The sequence below is a fragment of the Rhineura floridana genome, chromosome 13, assembly GCF_030035675.1.
Source record: "Rhineura floridana isolate rRhiFlo1 chromosome 13, rRhiFlo1.hap2, whole genome shotgun sequence".
Taxonomy (NCBI): Eukaryota; Metazoa; Chordata; class Lepidosauria; order Squamata; family Rhineuridae; genus Rhineura; species Rhineura floridana.
This window is the reverse complement of record NC_084492.1, coordinates 32,471,866-32,482,997: the sequence shown is the minus strand read 5'-3', so window position 1 is coordinate 32,482,997 and position 11,132 is coordinate 32,471,866. Positions and strand designations below refer to the sequence as shown.

General features: G+C 45.3%; 1 protein-coding gene and 1 pseudogene across 2 annotated transcripts in view; one reads left to right on the top strand and one right to left on the bottom strand.

Moving 5' to 3' along the window:
• Positions 1 to 777: 777 nt before the first annotated feature.
• Positions 778 to 11,132, bottom strand: part of IRX5 (iroquois homeobox 5) — a 28,101-nt gene continuing 17,746 nt past the window's right edge. The window contains exon 4 of one of the 2 annotated variants that reach the window (XM_061594156.1): positions 778 to 1,126. In XM_061594156.1, the coding sequence (XP_061450140.1) occupies positions 1,092 to 1,126 (35 nt within the window). In that variant the 3' untranslated portion in view covers positions 778 to 1,091. The remainder of the gene's footprint in view (positions 1,127 to 11,132) is intronic. The other variant, XM_061594157.1, reaches the window with a different exon arrangement.
• LOC133369438 (5S ribosomal RNA) lies at positions 9,002 to 9,120 on the top strand (annotated as a pseudogene).

The following is an 11,132-nucleotide window of genomic DNA, read 5'->3' as shown; positions in this document are numbered from 1 at the left end:
CAGATATAGGATGACCACCTCAAGGGAAGCAAGCCAAATTCTTAAAGAACATATGTAAATATCCCATTGAATATGGACTGATGGTAAAGTGTTGGCTCAGACAGTCCCAGACAAGAGTGACTGATGATTACCATACATTAATATGGATGTGTACCAATGTGTATGTAAACCATTATTTTCTTAGGTTGATTTAAGATGAGGAACCTGTGGTCCTCCAGATGTTGTTTAACAATGAATTGAATTGAAGTTAGTCATGCCCATTCATTTCAGTGGGTCAACTCAGAGCAAAACTAACATTAAATGCAACCCTGTGACACCCATCACCCATGACTGTGCTGGCTGAGGCTCATGGGAGTTGGAGTCCAACAACATCTGGAGGGCCACAGGTCTCCCATCCTTGTTTTAGCCAATACTGTAAATACAAAAAAGACTCTTTCAGGTACTGTAGCCTTGATCATTGTTACCCACCCTTTCTCCTTTAACCACACCTATTCCCCACCTTCTCCTCCCATCGTTGCCACACCCTTTGTTAAATAATGCTGGCAATTGAATTTTAATATAATATAAAATTCCATACCAAAGAGAAAGTGCTGACCAACTCAAAAGGTTTAATATTTTATTGTACTATTAAAGCATATAGCTTATCATGAGAGTCCGTACTCAGCCATATACTCCTGGGTTCACCATGGATTCTTGCCACCAGTTTCCAGAGGTTTTCTGATCTTCATCATAAGGTAGATAGTGATTCATTTAGTCAAAGGAGGAGAGTTGGGGGTATTTGTTTGGGGGGGTTGCAAATATCACCTTTGTGATGACTGTCAGCATTTCTTGCTGTACTGGGACTGAAGACCTTTCAAAACTTTCAAACATGCTCACTTGACAGACCAAACTCTTCCACCATGTTTTGCAAATGTTCAGTGCCAGGATTAAAATACTTACAACTATAGAACAGCTCAAGTCTTCCTCTCCAGATCAGCGATGGTAGTAAGAGCAGCAGCTTTTCCATTGTACGAGACTGACCTCCTCCTCCTCCAGCTGGTCACACTACCTTTAAGAAGATGATGTGGGATTCACATCATCCACCTGCCGTTTCAGTGCTCAACACCTTGTGCAGCTGGACGTCCACCTAAAAAAAGGCATTCTTTGACAACTGAAATTATAAAGCAATGATGATTCCTGGAGATAAGGGAAAGGGTATCCTATGCCAAATCCCCCAAGTCATTACATTGGACCTCAAAAAAGATTGGATCTACCAATCATTTCCAACCATTCTTCCATGGTCTCAAGACTTCACTTCTTTTCCCCAGTGAGTAGCCATCCTTCTCCTTTGTTGCCAGGGGTCACTGCCCCCAGGTAGCTGCCAAATTCCACAAGGAGCACAGTGCCACTCCCCACCCCAAGCTGCAACTCCTCTACCTTCTTGTCACTCCTGGTTCATCCACTAAGCAGTTTCAGGAATAAGTGGAATAAAGCAGCAACTTCTCCTCACCTTGCCTGGGGAGGCTGGTTCATTAGGGGGGACAGTCACTGCCCTCCCAACCTCAGTCTGCCCTCAGCCAGCCTCCACTTGTCTTCTTAACAACTAGTCTACAGGATGGCACTGGCTGTCAGTTTCCTCCTCCTCAGTCTCAGTATTGCATTTGTAGAACTCAGCCCGCAAGACGGTGGGGACAAAATGAGAATTATTTGGCTCTGCCTTTCAGGGCCTCTGGTTCCACCTGCTGCTGACCTCGTGCATTACACCCTACCAGTCCCAGCAGACACCTTGAGCTCTCCCTTCCAGGCAATGGTGTGAATTGGGTAAGTTACTGGGTGAGGAGTGGGCAGCAAATAGGTAGCAGCCACAGCAAGAAGCAAAAGACGGGCTACTACCTAGTGCTATCCCCATTGGCTGATGTGATATGCCCATTGGGAAAACAGGACCTTGGTCACATGCACCAAAGCCAGAGGGAGTATCAAGCAGCCTATTGCCAGGAGGCCTCTTTACACCTGCCTTCAGCTGCTGCTCCAAGGAGTCAAGGAGGGAGGAGGCACTGATTCATGCCAGAGAGGACACACGCAGGGCAAAAGCATACAGCCAAAGCTTTGTCCAAGGGCGCCTTCCCGTCTAGGGCTTGGCCCTCATCATCCCCATATTTGGGGCAGAGTTGTGCAGGATTTTGTGACATCTAAGGAGATCGCTTTGTGAGAATGGCGGTGCTGCCAAGAAGAATTCCATTTATTCCTTGGCCTCTTTCATGTGAGCGACAATCGAGCACTCTGGACGGCTCCTTTATGAAAGTTTAAAATTGGTTTGTCCATTTCTCTCTTTCCTCCTCCCCCCTTTCCCTCTTGCTTCTCACACCTTATCTGGTTTCTACATTCTTCTCTTCTTCAGCAGTCAAAGGGATTGAAAACTGAGCAGACCACCCTTCCCCACAGCCTCTTGTCTTTACATTTCTCATTTGCCACCCAATCAAAACTTGCCGTGTCCCCTCTCATTGCCTCTCTTACATGCAAGGTATTCTTCAGGTCAGGCAGGTTAAAATAGGGGGCAGGGGAGAGACTCCGGGAAAGGAGACCCATACTGGCCTAGCTCTCCTCAGCCACGTAGCTCCTGGAACAGACAACCGCCCAATAGAGGAAAAGATATACTGCCCCTACTTGATGAGCAACAGGCCAGTAAATTCATTAATCATCATTTTATGCCTCATCAAACACTTCCCAAGTTCCTCCATGGGAGTTATACAAATTAGCTGGTGAAAAGGCAGTAATTTTAGTTTCGCTAGGTAAGTGCTTTCTGATTGCCTTCCTCAACAATGCTTCCCTTGACAAGCTAATAAATCAGGCCTTTTCGAACCTTAGCTCAAACAATGACTTCACATAGTTTTTGCCGCCGATTTTGGCTGGAAAGAGCCAAAAGAGGATGATCTGAGGACCGGAGACATAGACTATATTGCCAAGCAAAACCTTTCTTTGTGAAGAAAGGGGGTAAAAAGGGGGGTAAGGTTAAGGAGGGATGGGATGGGGAAAATCATTTTTTTAATGAGCATCTCTAATGGGAGGGGGAGAGAAGTTTCTAGTGGTAATGACAAGGAACTCTATATACAGGGTGACAGTGCCAGGAATGAAATGGAAATGGACTGCCTTCAAGTCGATCCCAACTTATGTCGACCCTATGAATAAGGTTTTCATGGTAAGCAGTATTCAGAGGGGGTTTACCATTGCCTCTCTCTGAGGCTAGTTCTCCTCAGCTGGCTAGGGCCTGCTCAGCTTGCCACAGCTGCACAAGCCAACCCCTTCCTTGTCCGCAACTGCCAGCTGAGGGGCAACTGGGCTCCTTGGGACTATGCAGCTTGCCCACGGCTGCACAGGTGGCAGGGCATGTAACCCCTGAGCTACTCACTGTGGAGGTGATCTTTAGCTGGCCCTTGATACCCAGGAGACACAAGCGGGGATTTGAACTCACAGACTCCGGACTCCCAGCCAGGCTCTCCTCCCCACTGTGCTATTCCAGGAATAGGAACATGGAAAGCAGCCTTGAACCAGGCGAGGCTACTATTGCTCCAACCTGAGTCCTTTAACTAGAGATTACAAAGATAAAAACAAGCTTCGGCCTGGTACATGCCAACCCTGTGTGGATGTTATGCACCTTACTTTACATGTACATTCTCTGTGACCAGGCTCACTTGCAGATTGCATCTCGGGTTTATTTTTTGTGCTTGCCAAACAGTGGGGAGTCTGGATTGTGTAAGGTTGATCTGTATTGGCCTACTATTGAACGGCCTCAAAGCAGACCCTTTTCAGAACATTTATTATGATTGCTTTTTTGTGCCGCATGATAACTGTTTAAAGGACATCGCATGTGAAATACAGGAGGATGACTCTTTGTGACCCTCTTTAAAAGATGTCCCTAGCCCTAGGATCATAGAAAGCTGCCTTATTACTGAGTCAGACCCTTGGTCCATCTAGCTCAGTATTGTCTACACTGACTGGCAGCAGCTCCCTAGGTTTTCAGGCAGTGGTCTCAGCCCTAGCTGGAGATGCCAGAGATTGAACTTGTACCCTTCTGTATGCAAGGCAGATGTTCTGCCACTGAGCCACGGCCCATCCCTGAGCCCTGTTTGTGAAGAACCACCTTTTCACATCTGGCTGGTCAATGTGAGGAATCTGGATACTTGGCCATATATACAGAGGGCACTGATGTGTCCCAAGCAAGGCACTGCTAATGTTCTGCTCTTCAGCTTTGGCTGTTTGCTAGGAGTATGCACATGCTTGTGTAAATCCCCCCTGAAATCACTGGAAATTACTCATCAGAGACTTCCCGAATTGCAGCCTTCATCTCATTCCAGAGGCTCAGCAGCAGGGGAGGAAAGGATAGCAATGAGGCCAATCTATCCTTGCTGGAGCACTTTGAAATATACACATTGTTAGCCATGTGGACAGGTGAGGGGCAGTTACATAAATCTAGAGGCTGCTATTGTCAGAAGTAACAGATTGCCAGGGAAAGTCGTAAGAGAGACTGTATTTAATCTGCAACCAATTGATTGCTCCACTGTTTCAGGTATTTGTAGTGTAGGTTTAGATTTGTTGGGTGGTTTTACAGAAAGCCTCTGGGGTGTGCTGTCTTATCTTTTTTCCCCTAAATTGCTGCCTTTGACAGTATCATCCCTTTTTTTTTTGGAAGGGGGGAGAAGAAACTTGGCCGTAAATCACTGTACTAATCAGCTGTCACCAGCCAACATGCATACATTGGCATTCAGCCGGCAAAATTTGTTTTGGAGAGGCCTTTAGCAACAGAAACCGTGTTTGTATCAATAACCATCTGTTAGCTTTTCCCGCATAAGTATGTATAACACAGAAAGGAACAAGACAAAAAGCCTGGCAAAAACTCGGGGGGGAGGAGGGGAAGAGAGAGAGTATTAATTACCTGCTTAAGGGGGGAACCCCTCTAAAAAGGTATACATTAAGTGCCCAGAGCTAGAATTCTCTACAAAATAAAGCTGCAGTGTGCTCAGTCTTTCCCTTCCTAGATGGTCCCACCTGGTGATGCCAAAGGGGATTTATGAGAAAATATATTTAGGCAGGGAGCTAGCCAATCCATGCTTTAAGACGTTGTGCAATTTCTCTACCCTCCCCCTGCCCCCCCCATCCAAGACGGCATTCCTTACCAGGCAAAAGGAAGAGCAACCAAATAATTGGATGCAACGCTTGGATGGAGCATTTTGGAAGAGAAAGCAGAATCACGCCCCAATGCAATCCTAAATTGCATAATTTTTTTAATGCACTGCCACATCGATCCCGAGTTATGGTGACCTTATGAATAGGGTTTTCATGTAAGTGGTATTCAGAGGGGGTTTACCATTGCCTTCCTCTGAGGCTGAGAGGCAGTGACTGGCCCAAGGTCACCCAGTGAGCTTCATGGCTGTGTGGGGATTTCAACCCTGGCCTCCCAGGTCGTAGTCCAGCACTCTAACCACTACACCACCCTCAGTCCAACCAGTCTTGCTCCCTAGTGTGTTTAGGACTGAGCCCTTAGAAAAGGAGTTGCCAGGTTCCCTACCTCTCAAAAACGCTTATTCTAACGAACAGGGAATTATTTCACTCAAACTCTCTCTCTCTGTATGTGTGTGCGTGTGTGTGTGTGTGTGTGTTTGAGAGAGAGAGAGGGGGGGAGAGAGGGAGTGAAAAAGGCACAGATTGCTTTCTTAATCTAGACTTGAGGTGTAACTTAAGTCCAGTACGCCTCTTCTCCTCTCGGTTAGTTTTCCTTCCTCGCATGACTGCGTGCTTCTGAAAATAACTTGGCAGAAGGGGAGTCATTTATCTCTTTTATCGCGGGACCTGATCCAATTAAATAAGTGCACATTTACATTTGTATCCACCAAGACAAGAATAGGGGGGGCTTAACAGGGTCTTTGTACTCACAATTGTCCCTTGCAAAAAAAAAATGAAATGAAAGGGCCCCATGGCTTGTAATAATCGTCATTGTATGGGTTGCTTCTGTGCCCTACTTTTCTATGGGTTCTCTTGGGAAGTTGGGGTGGGCTGGGGAGAAAAAGAAAGGGGCACACACATGCCCTCTCAAAAGATGAAAAAGAAAAAAGGATTAAAAAGTTTGACATTCAAAAGATGACGTTAATAATTTGGCAGGGGAGAAGGGGGCTCGAGATATGGATATATATATACACACAGAGACCTCTTTGCAGGCAAATAAATCAGCAGCCGAGAATGATGTGGTATGAACCCATGTTTGAGTCCTGGAGCTCAGTTTCTGAATATGAGTTTGAACACGAAACTAATTATAACAGATGAGTAAGTGTGGAGCTGGTATGGGGTTGGTGGGGGGGGGGAGGTGTTTCTGTTACAAGTACCAGTTTTATTAGACCAGGGCTGCAAAGGGGTTAGTCATAGTTCAAGAACAGTTTTGCAAACAATGTGCTGCATGTGTGCGTGTAGAGATATTTCTCCAGCCTTTACTTTCTTAACTTGATTTTCAGTTTTCCTGGGTGTGTGTTAATATATGTCAGGTCCTTAATGAGGACCACCCAAAAAAACACAAATTCGCAAAAGACATTACACCATTCTCACACCCGCAGGTTCACGACATGATATGTGGGAGGAATCTAGGGCTGAATATACTAAGGGGCGTTTTTTGGAGGGGGGGGTTAGAGCCATATGTGAAAGGATCTATATGATATACAGCCCCTCTTGAGAGCCAGTGTGGTGTAGGGGTTAAGATGTTGGACTGTGACCTGGAAGACCAGGGTTTGAATCCCCACACAGCCATGAAACTCACTGGGTGACCTTGGGCCAGTCACTGCCTCTCAGCCTCAGAGGAAGGCAATGGTAAACCCCCTCTGCATACTGCTTACCATGAAAACCCTATTCATAGGATCACCTTGAAGGCAGGCCATTTCCATTTTCCAGCCCCTCTTATCACGTGGATTCAGGCTGGATCTCAGCAACAGAGAAGAGCTCAATAGCGCAATCCTGTCCTTAAATATTCAGAAGTCCCATTCAGTTCAATAAGGCCTAATTTCAGGAAAGCAGGTTTAAGATTCAGGGCTGGCCCAAGCCAGTTTGTTGCCTGAGGCAGAACAGCAAACAACCCCTTTCTAACACCCCACCAAAACACTGTGGATTGCATCCAGCTAGTACTGAAGCCATTGAAAATGCCTAACTTAGGTCCATTAACTTCAATGGGTGTAACTTACCCATGTGCTACATGTTACATGCATCCTGCGCACTTTTTGTTCTGTAAATTTGTATAAACAAGCGGAGATCTTCAACAGTCTGAGATGCATGTGTGCCAGGGTGTGGTTTACCTAAGTGGCAGGCTTTTACCCTGCATTAGGATCACCGAGACTTAAGACTTAGTAAAATAAGAAAACCTACTTTATTTATAGAAATACATAGTAGATAGGAAAGTTCTAACTAACTAAGGTGGAGGAGCAACACCCAGATGTGGGAGTTGCCCTCATGGCTCAGGAAAGAGAGAGCAGAGACAAAGGTGTCTCCTCTCTCTCAGACAGTTGAAGAAGAGAAGGGAAAAGGTGGAAGGAAGAGGGGCAGATAAGCTTCCCTAAGCATATCAGTCTAAGGGAAAGAAGTCAGAGCATCACAGGTAAAGGTAGGCAAGCCTAGCCAGCTGGAGGACCCTAACTATCTCCCTTCTGGAACATAAACAAAAGAACAAAACAGGAGTTGCTCTTGGTCCACTCTTTTAAAGTACGTGAATTCCCCCAAAAGACTTATGGAATGGTAGTTTGTTAAGGGTGTTGGGATGTTGCCGCTCTGCGAGGGAAAAAAACACCGTTCCCAGGATTCTTTGGGGGAAGCCACGTGCTTTAAATATGTGCCTGATGCGATTTAAATATATGGTGTGGAGGTGCTGGATAGATCGGCAGTAAGAAATAAAGCTATAATGAACTAAATTAAGGCCGGTGGAAAATCCTACGCAGGAAAGAAACAAAGAAAACTTAAATAGCGGCCTGTTTGCCCTTTTGTGATGCTTCAAGATCAGCCGCAGGAGGCAGATGCCTCACTCTGTCTAACAGTAAAGCTAGTCCTTAATAAAATAAATATTTCCCCCCCAAAAAATTAAAAATGGGAAGGCGAAAGAAAGTGCAGTTGTAAAACTAGGGAGCCCCCATATTCTGCAACCACTTTCTGCTTCTCCACGATTTATGGAGGGCTGCCAGGAGCGCAGAGGATGCCCCAGAATGAATGCATTGACTGCTGCTTGTTGGAAGTGGGGCAAGAGCAACTCCTGTTTTGTTCTTTTATCTATGTTCCAGAAGGGAGATAAAGTTAGGGTCCTCTAGATGGATAGGCTTGTTTACCTTTACCTGTGATGCTCTGACTGACCTCCTTCTGTCGCTAGACTGTTACATCTTTAGGGAAGCTTACCTGCCCCTCCTCCTTCCACCCTTTCCACTCCTTTCTTCTTCGACTGTCCGGGAGAGAGGAGACACATTTGTCTCTGCTCTCTCTCTCCTAGCCATGAGGGCAATTCCCAAGCCTGGGCATTGCGCCTCCAACTTAGTTAGTTAGAACTAGGTATGCCTTTCCTATCTACAATGTATTTCTATAAATAAAGTAGTGATCATGATGCAAGGTAAAAGCCTGCTTTCTTAGGTAAACGCTCACACACGCTGGCACACTCGCATTTCTAACCGCTGTTACTTTCTGCTGTGCTGCTTTAGACTAAATTTAGCGCACACACAGCAACACTGCTTACCTTCTCAACCACATTTCCTTGGACGTGAGTTCGACTGAAGTCCTCCGAGTGGCCGTCTGGGCATGTGAAAGAAGCTTGCAGTTGCTTGCTGGGTGAAGTTTGTCTTCATAGGCGCGGACAGGGCACATAGTTCTAATATCCTTGCTTTTGTGATTTTATTTTAAGAATACATACGCCGCTCTTCAGTATTAAACAATTTCCCTGGGTGTCTTACGATAAAGCGATTTCATTATATGAAAGGCATTGTCCGTGTATACGTGTATGTATAGATAGTACTGTGCTAATGATCATACTACCCTGAACAGGTCGGATCTCGTCTGATTTCAGATGCTAAGCAGGGTCAGGCCTGGTTAGTACTTGGATGGGAGACCACCTGGGAATACCGGGTGCGGTAGGCTTAGAGGAAGGCAATGGTAAACCACCTCTGAATACCTCTTACCTTGAAAACCCTATGAATATATCCAAAAAAAGATTCATAGGGTCGCTATAAGTCATTATCAACTTGAAGACAGATAACAACAGATGGAACTGCACGCTTGCTTTGGAGTAAGTCTTACTGACCTTGATGAGACTTACTTCCAAGTAAACATGCATAAGATGTGTGGGTGTGGGGGGAGGATTTCACAATCTGTCCTATATAAACCAAGGCAATCGGAGTATTTGGACTTTTAAAAGTGGATTTAGCCCACTGCCGGTAAAATCTGAGAGGGGCCTTTGTGTGTCCAAATTATGGGCTCGCGCTTGAGAAAAACTTTTCAACTAGTCCTCATTGATAACCGCATTGGTGTGGATTGCAATTTTAGAAATGTATTTTCATGTAATGAGTTAATTCGTCGACTTAAATGCTTTTTTAAAAAAACAGAATAATAGAAGATTGTTTAGCTCTTTGATCAAAACTGTTGCCCTTATTTACTAGAAACATTATTATAAGGATGGTCCTTGTGGTTATATCCCTTTTCAAGAAGTCTTTGCACTGAAGGTAAACCTCACAGAAACAGAAGTAAATGGAGGATCCTCATCTTATATCTAGCTCTTGACTTTTTTTTAACAGCTGCAATATTTGAGGGTCTTGCATTTGTCGACTCACCTAATTTCCAAATTCTGTGCTGAGGCACTAGAGTGTGATTTGAGAAAAAGAATTAATTAGCACTTAAAATGACCCATTGAGAAAGTAGACTCCCACTTCTTTCTCTGTATGATGCCTTGTTCTGTGCCCTCTTCTTCCCTACCAGCTTTAGCAGCTGGGATAGGTAATTTTTTTTGCGGTGGCTCTGCAGGGCCTGCAGTGGGGTATTCACCCCACCCCGTTGAAGATAAGTAAGGGGAGGATCTGGTCTCAACGGGAGGGTTCCTGTTGCTTCCCTTTAAGAGCAACAAAGAAAGAGTCTTGTGGCACTCAAAAGCACAAGGGCCAGTCACATTTTGTTGTTATTTACAGAAGTCTTAAGGGAGGTGAGAACAGCTTTCTTTCAGGGAACCGGGCAGGTCCTTGGCCAGGAGGAGGATAAGGGGATCCAGCCTCCCCCCAAAAAAATCCCATCTAATTTTTCTTTCACACACAAAAAATTAATCTATTACAGAAAAAAGTCTCTTCCCTAATTTTTGGTTCCCCCCCCCCGAAATTTTAGGCTGGCTACATGCCTGGAAGGGTGAGAAGTGTGTATGGCATCTATCAGAACACTTACAGTGATAGACTTATTAATAGACAGTGTTTAGCTGCAAGCCATCTCACCACTCTCTGCCCCCCCCTTCAGTTTCCCAACAGCTGCAGGAATCATATGATGCCTCCCCTGACCCAGGAGTATACCCTGAGGGGTTTCTGGGCTTCTTAGTTTGTTTAAAAGCTTAGCTAACTGGAGCTATTTAAGGAAAGGCTATATTTGACCTCCTATTTTCCTCCGCTGTAGCACCGTCAATGATGGGGGGGGCACTTTTAAAGCAACGCTCCTGGTCAATGGGCCTTAGGCCGGAGTTACTCAGAAGTCAGTCTTTCGGTGTTCAGTGGGGCTTCCTCATGTTGGAAGTGGGGCAAGAGCAACTCCTGTTTTGCTCTTTTGTTTATGTTCCAGAAGGGAGATAGAGCTAGGATCCTTCAGATGGATAAGCTTGTTTACCTTTACCTGTGATGCTCTGACTGACTTCCTTCCCTCACTAGACTGATACCTAGACTGAAGCTAACCTGCCCCTCTTCCTTCTGCCCTTTCCACTCCTTCCTTCTCCAATTGTCCGGGAGAGAGGAGACATCCCTTTGTCTCTGTTCTCTCCTAGCATGGGGCTAACTCCTGCACCTGGGCATTACGCCTCCAACTTAGTGAGTTAGAACTAGGTTTGGCTTTCTATCTACTATGTATTTCTATAAATAAAGTAGCTTTTTCTTATTTTACTAAGTCTCCAGTCTCAGTGATCCTGA